Below are 16,287 nucleotides of genomic sequence, written 5' to 3'. Positions count from 1 at the left end.
AAGAAAGTAAATAAATCCTAATTAAACTTTTTGACGTTACGACATATGTATATATATTTGAAAGATCTTATTAATACAAATATATCAAACACCCGTTATATAATAAATATCAAAATATATGTAATAATAATTTCTCATAACATAACTAGGGCCATAACAATAACGGAATTTCCGTTTATTATAAGTAATTACGTTGAAAGTAAACCATGACGGACAGAAAGACAGCCAGCGAAATTTCATCATAGCGTTTATTTCAATTGAAATCCTGATATTTCGTACAAGAGAATTTCAATTAATCTAATACTGTCGAATATACAATAAATGAAATCAGTATCTTTGGTTTTAATTCAATTTTATTTTGTAATAGCTGTGCCTGTGACTTCGCCTCTAAATCAATTCTGTAATAGGCAATTTTTATATTTATCGTTGCTGGAAAGGACCAGAAGTAACAGTAGAGTGGCGGTATGCGCGAAGGCTGGACATTGCAGAGTGACTTTATATATAATTCTAAAATGAAAGTAGCCTGCGTTACTCTTTATTACATTAGCTATCTGCCTTTCAAAGTCCCGTCAAAATCGGTCCATTCGTTCCAGAGATTAGTCGGAGCAAACAGACATATTGTTATTGTGGTATATGTACCGTGCATACATACATATGCGTTTAGTAAACAACGCTTATTTAAATATTATAAATAGAGACTCAAATTTTATTACATGCATAAAATGTATACTATATTATGCTTATTTTAAAATGTAAATATCTATAACAAATACCGTCGATTTATTTATCGACAGTGGTTTACAGTTATAACGATAATGCTGAGACTATTGTTTGAACGCTAAGAAATATTAACTATTTTCTAATAATCAAAGCTCTACTAACTAAAATTAAACATCTCTCGAGCCTGCAGTTACAATGGCACGGAACAAGTATATTTCCTGATACGGTCAGTCAATAAAAATGGATAAATTGAAGCCCGTTTTATGGTGCATTAATTAAAGTTAAACGTATAAAAATACATTATAATATATTATAAATAGTTTGGATTTTTATCGTTTTATGGCATAGCGGACGAGCATATTGTGGGCTACCTGATGGTAAGTAGTCACCACCGCTCATAGACAATGTTGCTATAAGAAATATTTACCATCCCTTCAACCCTGGGAACTAAGGTGTTATGTCCCTTGTCACTGGCTCACACACCCTTCAATTCATTACAAAAAAAAATACAAATCTACGTTCCGAGCCGGATAAAGTAAGTAGTATTAAAATCTATATTTAAACCACGCGAACTTGAAATAACCGGTATCAAAATTATCCTCAATCTATAATACAAACAGACATACAATATAAACATATTGTATGTATATATAAAGATAAAACAACATCTATATGATGCAATCATAAAGGCTATTTAAAGTCAAACGTCCAACGAATCGTCTTAAATATCTTCGAACCAGCGTATAATACGGTCAATTAAATAAACATTATCTTAAAATGAAATCTATTGTGATCTTGTGTGTTTTGGCAGTTGTCGGATTATCTCTGGCGGAGACCTCCTTGTATCCTCGAGGGTGTATATATGTGATGGGAAGATGTAAGTACTTATTAAAATTAACTTTATTTTTCCTTTTTTTTTTAAATAAAAAACATATTGACAACCGGTTCTGTATTTGAATTTTTGTTGAGAAGAATCGACAAGAAAAGTATTTACTCTAAAAATTGTCACTGAAGTTTTTCTCTCTAAGTATTTATTTGTTTAGTATCATATTACAACAATTCAGATTGTTGTTAACTTTTTGTGTATTCGATTGTTGACATTTGAAATGAAGTTCATCCCAATTTCGTATGACTATAATGTATGTAATCGGCTGGATTTTAAATACAAGATCATGTACCCTCAAGGTTAAGAGCCAGACCGAAAAAATGGGTACCCATATAAATCGACTTTCATATATTAAATAATAGTTTACAGACCAAAAGTACTAATCATTATTAAAGATAATTGGATAATAAACAGACTAGTCCTGATACTATCCCGATTGACTGAGTCCAGGATCACAAGTAACACTTCAAAATTCCGAGTAATAATGTCATCTGGAATCGATCAACAACAATAAACAATCTTGAGACTTGAATCGTGAGGCTGTCTCATTATAAAAACATGTAGGCACTAAAATAACCAAGATAAATTAAAGAATATAAATAATAAACCGCAAAGGCGACGTGTTTGTGGAGATCCGAAGATAACAATACAATAAAAAAATACTCGTGGTCTTTGGTGTAAATTCGGCCGTAATACATTGGTAATAAATCATACAATAACTTTAGATTTTGTTAAGTTTATATGACCTTTTTATTTTAAAATACGAATGAAAAAAAGGCTAAGCTAGTCTATATATACCTTGTCGTTGTATCCATTAAAAAAAAAAACTCTACGACAAACGAATTATTGGTTTTAAGTTGTTTATTTATTATTGTTATTTTAACTCACTATTGTTGTATTCTGATTTTAAAGGTGAGTGAACTAGTGTATCTACAGGCACAAGGGACGTTACATCTTAGTTCCAAAAACTGGTGGCACATTAGCGATTTAAGAAATGGTTATATAGCGCCATTGTCTGTGGGTGGTGACCTTATCATGGTGGTATATGCTCGTCAGCCAACAAATGCAATAAAAAAAAACAATTTCAATGGAAAACCTGATACGAATTTCATGCGATTGATCAGCTATACTGCGCTGTTGATACACAGCTGTTGATTAATACAATACAGACTTTTCCACTTAACGACTTATAGCCGACCAAATTTTTTTTGAAAATCCATAATTAATCATAGTATAAGACACATTAGTGGTAATTTATTAAAAAAAAAAAAACAATCTACCGACAAAACACACTTATTTTATGTTTTATCAAAATAAAAAATTCAACAATAACTTTTATTACATTAAGTGGCTGACAATAATAACAATAAGCGAAATACTAATTATCTAACGTGCCGACAGCATGACGACCGTCCAGCGCGAGCTGATAAGTGGGCCCTAGTCTTGGAATCGCATACCTTATATAGCCTGTAGCGGATAGGCTGGTGTGGTACGGATGACAATCCTTACAATAGATTATTTAAGTTCTCGACCAATGAAATCGCGTCAAAACAATGTCAAACAATGTTTATTTGGCTTATGTCCTCTTGTGGTTGCAATATACGATATGGAATGTCCATAAGTAATTTGTAACCCCCAGTTTCCGGTATTATAAAAATAGTAAATAGAACGTTTTTGGGCAATGGTATACGCATATAATAAGATACCGGAAAATATAATCAATTTACCATTATCAAAATTTAAAAAAGATTATTAAGACTAAATTAATAAATAAATCATATTATTCATTAAAATAGTACTTTTTAGAAAGAAACGCCTGGAGTTAGGCTCGGGTTCCACCATAGGACACTAATTACTGTAAATAACAGCATTGTAAAACTGTTTATTTGAAAAGAGCAACTATGCGAGTTTCTTGCCGTTTCTTTTCGCTAGAAGCTGCTTTCTGAAACGGTGGTAGTATTTAATCATTGACGATTCAAAAACGCTTACTTTTGAAGTTTACTTAAATAAAATTGATTTGATTTAATGTATGTTGGTGATGTATATATGAGACATCATCCCATACATTACTCTGATCCCAATGTAAGTAGCTAAAGCACTTCTGTTATTGAAAATCAGAAGTAACGACGGTAACACAAACACCCAGACCCAAGACAACACAGAAAAGTAATGATAATCTACATTGAAGCGGCCGAGAAACGAACCCGGGACCTCGGAGTGGCGTACACATGAAAACCGGTGTAAACACCACTCGACCATTGAGATCGTCATTATATAAAAGCTTAGTATTCATTAATGTATACTAGTAATCGCCCGCGGATTCGTTCACGTTTTAGGGTGCTGGTTATATGTTACGCAAAAAAAGTAATGTGTTTTCTTGGAATTCAAGTTTGTTTTATACCAAATTTCATCTACCGTTACTTTCACATTTCTACTATAAATATAGATTCTTGTATTTACATAAGTCATTGTAACTAGGCTCTTGTTTTTAGAAAATAAGTAACGAGAATATTCTGCCTGTATTCTAATTCGTGAAATGATTAATTTAACTATTATTAGCCTGTATCTATGTAATTAATACAATTTTTTTTTTAAATTCTTTCTTGTCTTTAAGGAGTAACTTCTTTATCTATATCAATAGCACTTTTATATGTTTAATTTTTCTAGTACGGATATCTTTTTTTTTATGGAATAGGTTGGCGGACGAGCATATGGACCACCTGATAGTAAGTGATCACCATCACCCATAGACTATGACGCTGTACGTAATATTAACAATTCCTTGCATCGTCAATGTGCCACTGACCTTGGGATTTAAGATGTCATGGTCCTTGTGCCTATAGTTACACTGGCTCACTCACCCTTCAAACCGAAACACAACAGTACTGAGTACTGTTATTTGGCGGTAGAATAACTGTTGAGTGGGTGGTGACTACACAGACGGGCTTGCACAAAGCCCTACCACCAAGTAGCGTCCGTCGTTACTTCTGATTTTCCATAACACAAGTTCTTTAGCTACATACATTGGGATCAGAGTGATGTATGAGATGTTGTGTCATATTTATTAAAAAAAAATATCATTCACCGATTAATCAATGGATCTCAGAAACTAAAATACTTACAAACTTGAAATTTAGCGGGTAGGTTCTTTATATGGTGTAGACTGGTGTGTAATAAGACTTTACGAAACTCCACCTCTAAAAGGGGTTAGAAGTTTGTGTTTTATAATTTCGTATGGATAAACCCGAGCATAACAAGTTCGGCTAGTCTTAAATAAGGTTATGAAGTAAAGAGTATCTACTGCAGATGCCGATGTATAAGTTTCAAATCTTAATGAAAACCTACTGAGTTTTTTTGTTAAAAAATTGTCATTTCTGTTAAGAAATTTTCTCCGTGTTTTGATGTTTATAATTTTAATAAGGCGATACATGCACTTGGTGGTATGGCTTTGAGCTAGCCCGTCTGGGTAGGTATCACCCACTTATCAGTTCTTCTACCGCCAAATAACAGTACTCAGTATTGTTGTGTTCCGGTTTGAAGGGTGAGTGAGCCAGTGTAACTACAGGCACAAGGGACATAACATCTTAGTTTCCAAGGTTGGTGGCATATTGACGATGTAAGGAATAGTTAGTATTTCTTACAGCGTCATTGTCTATGGGTGATGGTGACCACTTACCATCAGGTGGCCCATATGCTCGGCCGCCAACCTATACCATAAAAAAATGGAAAACATAGTAATCTCATAGTTTAATCGTATGATACTTGCAAAACAATAAAGAATTATTAAAAAATATAACTAAAGATAACTTGTAACTTTGTTATGATCAAAAAGTTACATTAATAGACGTTAAAAAAGTGTGGAAGTAATAACTGTTGACTTCTAGGCAGGATACATTACTTACATATATGTATTTAACTAATATGACTGAAAAAGAGTAACCACTGAGTTTCTTACCGGTTCTTTCGAACCGGTGGTAGCTTCGCTTAATTGTTTAATGACGATTCAAAAGTGTTTGTAAAAGCCTACTTGAATAAAATTTATTTTGATTTTAATTTTTGACATTTAATTTTGAAATGTTTGTCGTCTATATGTGTTTTAAAAGTGATGATTTTTTATAAACATATAGCCGATCTATAAGAAAAAACAAGTAATTCAAATGATTATTAAACCTGGGTTTCTTAAAGTAGGGTTCGATGACCCCTCAGGATTCCTGTTCCATAAAATGTGTTAGATATTCGTAGCAACTCAGTTAATTAGTTTAGTAGGTTTTATAAAAATACAAAGCCTGAGTAAATAATGAGTGGTTCCCACAGGTGTCCAAAAAAATTTATATTTCATTTTCGTGTGTGAAGTCGCAACACATTGCTAGTATTTACTGGCATAAATATAAATAAATTACTTATCTTAATATTGTTTCCATAACAAGTACATACATTATTTATCCGTTGATAACGACAAACATATACGTACATAATTATATACAGTCATAATATATGTATAATCTTAATAGTGTTTGAGTGCTTGTTAATAAACTAGCTGGAACTGCGGTTTTACCCGCGAAATAGATAAAAGTTCACCCATTACGAACCGTTTCTCCAAATTTTCTCCCTTGAAGGGTGAAACAAAAATGTAGCGCACCTCCCCAGGAATCACACTATTACAATACATTAACAGCCTGTAAATTTCCCACTGCTGGGCAAATTCCTATTCCTACGCTGTTCCAAAGCGGGTTAGGCAATACACATGTGGCCGAATTTCATTGAAATTATACACATGCAGTATTCCTCACTATGTTTTCCTTCACCGACGAGCACGAGATGTATTATATATATATATATATATATATATATATATATATATATATATATATATATATATATATATAGTGGTGCTTGCCTGAGTATGATCCCTCAATCATTAGTCAAACTGGCCACTGGGCCATCTCGGTTCTCGCTATCACAATGCCATATTTCAACTCAATCGACCACATATCAAACTCGAACTATTACATTGTTGATCATTTCTTCCTCATTTACGTTATTTTTCAGAGAATATTTGATATTATCCTCTTCCTAGTTTATTTTGAGCTCCCTATTACATTAATGCGTATAATCATAATTAAATATTTAACTTATATTTTACTATTATAAATGAGAAAGTATCTATGTCTGTTATATTTTATGCCCATTTACTTTGATAAAATTTTAAATTAAATGAAGCAAGCTTGAATCAACCACTTTGTGGAGCTTTCGCGGCGCTTTTTTCGAACCGATACGACATGGGAACCCTCAAGAAAAGAGCGTACTCCTTTTTTAAAGGCCGGCAACGCACCTGCAAACCCCCTGGTGTTGCAGATGTCCATCGGCGGTGGTAGTCACTTTCCATCAGATCCTCGTTTGCCACCTCATAAAAAAAATGTTAAGGAGTGATATATGTACTTTTAATATCTGAAACGCGAAAGAAGCCGCGGGCAAAGATTAGGTTTACATATAATCTGGAAAATAATAATTCATTAGTGCTTTCACCTGATAGCCTATTTAAGAAAGTATATTTAGATTGATTTATTTAACATAAAAATATCTGCTTAGTATAATTTCGTTCATTCGAAGAATCGTGCTGATGATGCTCCGCAGAAAATCACCATGGCTGTGGCCTGCTTCTATTAGACTGTCATAGTCCAATAGAAGACGGCGGCGGATCGAGCATCAAAGCTTGTATGGGAATCTATTTTTTTTTATAAGGATTTCCTAATTTCTTTCAAATTGATGGGCTTAGTCGATTTTGATGAAAGAAAAACTAAATGGTACTCTAGAGACTACCCGTCAAAATAATACTGTTATCTGTTTTTGTAATTTTTAGTCGCTATCAATATTACCACCAGACGAACAGACAAAAATAAATATTTATTTTGGTTTTGGTATCTTACAAATAGCTGTATTCACTTGAAAACCACTTAGTGTAATCAGAGACAAAACTTATATTTTATTGATTTGAATACATATACGAACGTTTTGTAGTATTTTCGTAGTCAATACAGATAATAGAGAGTGTTGTCTATGCCCTTCGTTTTAGTAAAATTATGAATCAAGAATTCATGATTAGTACTTAAACCAAGTTGGACAAATTAGTTTGTAAATATAAAAGATAAGTCCAAGTTACTAACAGAAATCGGAACCTTGACATTTGAAATGAGTTCTGATCTTGACCCCGAATTTCCCTTAATTAATAATCAACTCTAAGTTTCAAATCATAAGTACTAAAATGGAATAATAAACAAGTGGTCTATATTATATTGTTGACTTGAATGTGATTAATAATCTATGTAATTGTTGTTTAGGCATATTACAAACATGACTTTGTCTTGCTATTTTTTTGTCGCAAATGTTGGAAGGTTGGAATTCCAAGATCATGGGACATAGGATCTTATTTCCCAATATTGGCGCATTGGTTTAAATATATATAGTAATACGATCTATTACGTACTGGTGATTTCTTCTCATCAATGGTTTATTAAAGCATATTCCCAAAAGACCATATGTGGTAAATTTCATTAAGCATTTTTGTTCTGTCTCGTGCTTTTAAGCCGTACCCAATAAGTAGGTAATCTTACGCATATCTAAGACCTATAAATTGTGTCGTTCAAACGAACATTAAAATATTAGTTTATTGTTTAAGTTGAGTTTTAACGATACATTTTGTTATGGATACGTTCGATTTATTACCATTTATCAATTTCTTAAATAAGTTTCATAAGTAGGTGATTGATTGTGTTACTTAAATCAAAATTTATGTCTAATTAAAAGATGGCATTTAAATTTGTTAAAAATAATTCCTTTTATGTTATATTATGTTTAAAAAAATGCAATATATATATATATATATATTGCATATATATATATACTTACTTAAAATTTTTGCTTACAATATGTAATTACTATAATGAAAAAATAAATGCTTTATCCTCTATAACAACTTTTAATAGTGTGAACAGCCTTACTAATCTTTGAATAATGGATAAGGTGTGTTCTGACAAACTATTCTGAACTAGAAACTAAATATAATAGAACATATTATATTTGAATTAAAATGAATAATAAATGAAGTCTTAGTTTGATCATAAGCACAGTTAGTAATTATAACAATGTAAATATTACATCAAATATCTACGCACACACAGTGGGAATCATGAGTGAGCACAATAGCAAATTATAGAGTTTTTTTCTGTCCAAATAGATTTGGAATTTTAACTCAAGTCCTAGTAACTAGCCTTAGTTTATACGGAGCGTGAATTTGGTATTGTTAAAATATATTTGAAGAGTGCAAAAGCTAAGGTTTTTTATATAATATGAAGAGATAGACCAACTTAACAATAAAAAAGCGCATGTGTATGTACATGTCTTTGGTTATTTTTACTGTAATTGGCAACCATGACAAGGTAATTTCTTGCTGAGCCACATTTTTCCTGTTTTTCGAGTTAATTTATATTATTTTTTTATTAGCAATTAATTTCGACCAATGGACGGACACTCATACTATCAATTACACCAATGAGGATGTTCTTTGTTATCATAATACACACCTAATTGTACACCCCTAAATATTCATTTATATGTCTATTATTAATCAAATGATAAGCATTGCATTGCACGAGGTCCAAGGCTCAAGTTTTTTTTTATGGTATAGGTTGGTGGCGGACGAGCATATGGGCCACCTGATGGTAAGTGGTCACCACCCATAGACAATGAAGCTGTATGAAATATTAACTATTCTTTACATCATCAATGTGCCAACAACCTTGGGAACTAAGATGTAGTTACACTGGCTCACTCACCCTTCAAACCGCCCTACCACCAAGAATCAATTTGGGCAGAAAAATTATATTCGTGTGGATTCCTAAAAAGGCGTTTAAAGCACTCATTACTTAATATCATGTATCCCATTTTTCTGACAACTAGATAAAACTCTAATATATTTTCTAATTTACAGGCCACAGAGAGTGTGAGGTCGGTACACACGCGTATACCACTGGATGTGGTTATTTGACTCCAGAAGCAACTTGTGATAATCCAGACCCTGTAGCAGACGAAAGGGGGAAACTCTGTGATTATTCAGCTTGCTATTGCGACCCTCCAACCGTCAGAGACACCATCAGCGGCAAATGTGTACAGAAAGAAGATTGTCCAAAGTGAAAATGTAGATTTGACTGATTTTTGTATTACTGTCCTTAAATAAAATAGTGATGAAATTATACTTCCAAGTAATTTTTTATTCATCAATCTGCTTATAGAAATACTACAAGACGAGGTAGCTCAGTGGTTACAGAGCGATATCTGAACAGATTATTCCGGGTTCAAACCCCGAAAAGCGGCACTAAATTTTCTTGTATTTATTAATGGAATAACAATAATAATGATTATTATATATAAATAATTTCAGCACTCGCGTTTGGAAGCCTTAATAGATTAACATTACTCAAATGTAATTCAGTTCTACCAATGTTACAGACATATATACATGTTGAACCTCCTTTATTTGCAGTCGCTAAAAAAAATGTATATAAAATAAAAATCTTGATAAATTCGAAAACGCCTGTCAGATTTTATAATGCAAATTTTGATTTATTAATGTTTAAAGCAAATCTAAGTCGGACGTTTATAGAAAACATTTTACTCGTTAGAAGAAACAAAAAATATGTCTTCAGATTATTTTTGATATCATATCAGATGACAAAATGTCACAGCGCCATTTTTGCGTGACAATATAATGAAAAATATTTACAAAAGTGCCTCAGGAATATATTTCATTATATTATACTGTAAAAAAGGATCTCACAACTATAGTATAAATGTGTGTAGAACCTGTGATTCTAGAACTTAACAAATATTTACTACAGTGTATCCACACTAGTTGAGATACGTTATGCGATCTTGTATTCTTGACGTCAATAGCTATAATTGTTTTAAGAATTAACTTGGTGCAGTGCTGAGCAGAGATGGCCCAGTGGTTAGAACGCGTGCATCTTAACCGATGATTGCGGGTTCAAACCCAGGCAAGCACCGCTGTTTCATGTGCTTAATTTGTCTTCATAATTCATCTTGTGCTCAGCGGTGAAGGAAAACATCGTGAGGAAACCTGCATGTGACAAATTTCATAGAAATTCTGCCACATGTGTATTCTACCAACCCGCATTGGAACAGCGTGGTGGAATATGTTCCAAAACCTTCTCCTTAAAGGGAGAGGAGGCCTTTGGCCCAGCAGTGGGAATTTACAGGCTGTTGGTGTTGTTGGTGTTGGTGCAGTGCCGATGGGAAGAGCGCGATGGGGCAACGGCCCAGTCGTTTGTGGGGGGGGGGGGCGTCGAGATCAGTAGTCTCCTGTCTCCCGTTCTACATAGACTCTATAACATATACATATAATTAGATTCGGTAATCGATCACAAAAAAAGTCGCTCCGTGGTTTCTGAGGGCTGGCTTTGACCTTCGCAATTTATGCTGGTTACATACTGATAGGGCTTAGTGCTCTTTGGGTGGGTACCATTACTAATCATGTATATAACTCTAAAAGTTCTTCTTAGTATTGTGTCTGAAGGGTAAAAAGAGTACCTACAAGTACTACAGACACATCATCTTAGTTCTACTTAACATCAGCCCTATTTAAGAGTCCACTTTTTTTTTTTTTTTTTTATTATTCTTTATTGCACAGATCAATCATGTACAAAGGGCGGACTTAACGCTATAAAACGCCAGTTTTATAGCGTTAAGTCCGCAATTTATTGCCAGCCAACCCAGAATAGTGCAGGAGAGAAGTCAGTAGGGTGTGCACAGAAGTTAAAGAAAAATTAAAAAATATATACATAGCGATAGACACCTATAAATATATATAATAATAATACAGTAAATTAATTAAATCAATGTTATACATAATATAATATAAAATACATAAATATACATATACATAATATACATAAATATGCACAAACATATACATATATAAGTACATAAATATTTAACATATATACATAAATATATATATATATGAATCCAATTATGAGAATGGTATTGATAAAAAGACATCACGCAGTGTTGACAGACGACAGATAAAATTGTTTCACTTGGCGCTTGAAGGAATCGCGCGATGGAGCTCTACGAATAGAATCAGGCAAAGTGTTCCAAAGCCGGGCTGCAACTAGAGAGAAAGAGTTGGAAACAAAGCCAGATTTATGGGAAGGTATGAAAAGGGTAAGGAATTGAGAGGATCGTAAGGGCTTATTATGAGTAGAGGAAAGAAGAGAAAATTTAGAGGATAAGTAAGTGGGAGCATTAGGGTCGGTAAGAATGGAGTAGAGAAGACATAGAATCCGAGTATATCTACGTTCCCGTAAAGGAAGCCAGTGTAACTGTTTCCTAAAACGAGAAACGTGGTCGAATTTGCGTAAGCTAAAGATAAAGCGAATGCCAGTGTTAAGGAGACGATTAAGTTGTTGCAGGAGTTCTTCCGACAGATCTAGATAGCAGGAGTCACCGTAATCAAGAATTGGAATCAAGAGGGTAGTAACAAGCTGGATTTTAGTTTCCATGGGCAAAAAATTTTTTAAACGCATCATGGAATGCATAGTGGCGTAAAACCTACGAGAAACTTCTTTAATATGTTCCCCCCAAGTGAGTTTACTGTCAATGATAATGCCGAGGTCTTTAACACTACTGCTGAACTCTATTGGTATATTATTATATCTTAGGCAGGGCAGGGTCAGAACATCTAGCTTAGCCAACTGTCTCCTGCTGCCTATAATGATGGCTTGACACTTGGATGGATTGACAGTGATACCATATTTAGCGGACCAAAGAGAAATGCGGTGGAGATTATCGTTTAGGGAGTTAATAGCCGCGGCAAGATCATTGACAGCAGAGTGTTCGTAGAGCTGCAAGTCATCGGCATACAGATGGTAGTGCGAAGTTAAAATTTTAGTGATGGCGTTTATAAAAACAGAAAATAACAGAGGAGATAATATGCCGCCTTGAGGAACACCGGCACTCACTTCGCACCAATCAGATTGTAGCTGACCAATGCGTGTGGATTGCCGGCGCCCTCGAAGATAAGAAGAAAACCATTCAACAGTAGATTCTGAAAAGTTAGCATGGGAAAGCAATGCAAGAAGGAGGTCATGGTCTACTGCATTGAAAGCATTGCTAAAGTCAATTAGCACGAGCACTGTGAGTTGCTGGTTTTCCATGGCAATACGAATATCGTCCGTGACTTTTAACAATGCTGTTGTTGTGCTGTGACCTGGGCGAAAGCCCGATTGGAGTGGATTGAATAAGTCGCATTTATGAAGGTAGCAAGAGATTTGTTGGTGTGCAATGGACTCCAGAATTTTGGATAAAAAGGGGAGGATTGTTATAGGACGAAAATGAGAAGGTAGCGAAGGATTTGATATTTTAGGGAGTGGGAGAACAAAAGCCTTGCGCCACATCTCAGGAAATGTACTCGTGGAAAAGGAGAAGTTTACGATGTGAGTTATGGAGGGAATTAGAAAATTGAGGATAAGGGTAATCATAATTCGACTTATTCCATCGCAACCAACCGCCTTAGATTTGATCGAAAGAATGGTTTTCTTAACATCATTCTCCGTAATAGGAGAAAAGTTGAAAAGTGAGGAAGTGATTCTAGGCAAGCCATGTATTTCAGAAAGCGTTGAAAGTTTAGTTTGCAAGTCGAGGACTGGAGGTGAAGAGAAGTGAAGATTAAGATTGTTTAAATCCAATTGAGATTGATCAGAGAAAGTTTGAGACTTGCCAATACCGAGGTTATTTAAAAATTTTAAAGCTTCCTCGGGAGAAGATTCACGTATTTTGTCAAAGATATATCGGCGTTTGAGCTTTCTACACAACTGGTTGCAGCGATTCCTTGCAGCTTTATAAGTTGACCAGTTGAGAGCAGAACGGTCCCTCTTATACTTACGGAAGGCTTTATCCCTCTTGACTCTCGCTTTTTTTAAATCGTCATTAAACCAAAGGTTTGAATTTTTTTTTATTTTAACAAGGCGTAGAGGCGAGTGTCGGTCGAATAATTGAATTAATTTAGAGCACAGAAAATGTAACTTCTCGTCAATTGACGACAACACCTCTATCTGCGTCCAAGGAATAAGAGTAGCATCTTCCAATAACCTATCGAGATCTAGGTAACGGTAGCTTCGCAGCAGCAGCATCTTGGGTTTGGGCTTAGGTGATCTGAATTTAAAGGAGGCGAATATTAGATCGTGGTGAGAGAATTCCGGCGCTGAAAACTGACCAAATTTAGAGACCAAGTCACCTTTAGACGTTATAATTAAGTCTAAGAGACTGTCGGGACCGTCGATTGGGTGGTGTGTTGCAGCGAGCGGTAAAACCTGGAGGTTAAAGGAGTCTAGTAAAAATCTGAGCTTAGACGACCGATAATTATTCTTGATCAAACAGGTGTTGATATCCCCCATTACAATAACATTAGTGTACTTAGGCATCAGATTCTCGAAGAGGGACTCAAGAGAAGAAAAATAATTGATATTGGGGGGACAATAGACCACTCCAAGGGCTATCTTGGTGCCTACATCTATCTCGATGAATAAATATTCAGATGATGCGTTATACTGGGAAGTTGATTGACAGATAAGTTTGTAAGGGATGTGACTTTTTAAATATATTGCAACACCCCCACCAGTTTTTCCGATTCGATCATTCCTGATTAAGATGTAATTAGGTATAGAAAAAGAAGTAGAAAGAAGAGAAGGTTTTAACCAGGTCTCGGAAATAAGAACAGCATGAATGGATGCCTGGTTAAATGTAGAAAAGAGATCGGAAAAATGACTTGGAACACTTTGTGCATTGATGTGACAAATATTTAAATTCTTACGAAAATGTGAGAATTCATTGGACAGTAAATCTCCAAGTAATTGAAAATTATCATCAGTACTAAGAAAAGATATGTCGTCATCATCATCTCTTGCAGAATAAAATGATTCAGAGCTTGAATTCATAATGCATATACAAAAAAATATAATATACTAAATAAAATATATATTTATATAATAATATATTTATATATAACAAATATCTAAATATACTTATATGAAATCAAAGAATTAAAAAAAAAAAAACTAAAATAAATCAAGTAGATTGACTAGACTAATCATACACATTCTGTTGGCTCACAACAATTCACTTAAAATACGTAACTAATGAGAATTACTAAAATACATAAGCAAAAAAAAAAAAAAAATACAATGCACGTTAAGGTCTAGAAACCATGTACCTAAGTGAGTTACAAGAAAGTTTGCTCATCCCAAAAACACAAAAGTTAAAATGGATTAATAATAATTATAGTTGTTTAATAATAGTAAAAAGAAACACATGTAAATAAAACTTTGTAAATAAAAAAATTCGTAATAAAGTAGATATTAAAAAAAAATATATATCCATCATGCACATGAAAGCTAAAATACATTCGTTTACCATAATGACATGACTATATAAAAAAAAAGTAATTTTATCCATTTAATTGTAGCTAACGAATACAGATTGAGAAACATGTATCTAATATAAAATAAATAAAATGTAAAAAGGAACACTTCTAATAAAATATCTATAGACTAAGAGCGGCATATTTGGGATAAATGTTTGTTTTTTTTTTGCGAATATCTTTAAACAAGAAACAGCATAGTTCGAACAAGAATGCGTTAAATTATTCTTAATTTTCTAGATATCGAGCTATTCCACATTACCTGGAGTAACTCAAATATACCGACCTTCCTCAATCTATTAGACATGAAAAAAAAAAAAGTGTGCCAAAACACAATCATCCAAGTCACTAGCAATTGACAGTTGGCTCAGATGTCAACTTGACGAGTGTCAACCGTATGGAATTGATAAACAAATATACCGTTTTTTTTTCGCTTGCGTTAGCTTTGGTTGACACACGTGTTAGTGAGATATCTGTGTTATTAAAATCATTTTGTGTTGTTCTTTCAATAATTTTTTAGTGCAAATAGTTAATTTATATGGTTTCTGGGTTTTACTAACATTATTCGGTTTCGGTAAGTGTTAATTTTCTTTTATAGTTAACATATATTAGTTAGTAAGTTAAAGTAAGTAGTTTAAAAATGGATGTCGACCCTCCTCCTGAACCTCCCGATCCCGGGGGTTTGGAAACTGTTATTGACGGTTCGAAATCTTCCGCTCGGAAACGTTCTGGGGATAAATCCTCCGTTTCACCCGATTCCTCCTCTAAGAAGACAGTCACCCATCCCACTACCGCAAATCCTTCCATCCAGACTGTATATGTCAATCCCGCCTTTACTGATGGCCCTAAAAGTTACGCTAATGACGATAAGGGCCCATTCATAGTTCATGTCTCACGTGAAGTTGCTGACCCAGCTGCAGGAAACTCAATTCGTGCAATCAAATTGGGTCAATTCTTGCATAAACATAAAATTGGCTCCATTGTTAATGATGGGGTAAAAAATGTTGGCCGGAACAGAATAGAGGTACAATTTTCTACAGCTCAAGCAGCAAATAACTTTTTAAATAACCCTATCTTGGAACTTTGTAAGTACAAAGCAACATTACCAACTTACAATGTTACCAGAATGGGTCTTGTGAAGGGTGTACCAGTTGATTGGTCTATGGAGGACCTTCTAGAGTCTGTCGAG

General features: G+C 34.0%; 1 protein-coding gene across 1 annotated transcript; it reads left to right on the top strand.

Moving 5' to 3' along the window:
* Positions 1–1,430: 1,430 nt before the first annotated feature.
* On the top strand, positions 1,431–9,857 carry LOC124539034. Its single transcript, XM_047116343.1, has 2 exons — positions 1,431–1,597; positions 9,594–9,857. Exons 1-2 carry the CDS (start codon positions 1,498–1,500, stop codon positions 9,794–9,796), a joined length of 303 nt encoding a protein of 100 aa, XP_046972299.1. The 5' UTR covers positions 1,431–1,497; the 3' UTR covers positions 9,797–9,857.
* The last annotated feature ends 6,430 nt before the right edge of the window (positions 9,858–16,287 follow it).

This window comes from Vanessa cardui, chromosome 21 (assembly GCF_905220365.1).
Source record: "Vanessa cardui chromosome 21, ilVanCard2.1, whole genome shotgun sequence".
NCBI classification, from domain to species: Eukaryota; Metazoa; Arthropoda; class Insecta; order Lepidoptera; family Nymphalidae; genus Vanessa; species Vanessa cardui.
This window is presented reverse-complemented; position numbering and strand designations above follow the sequence as displayed.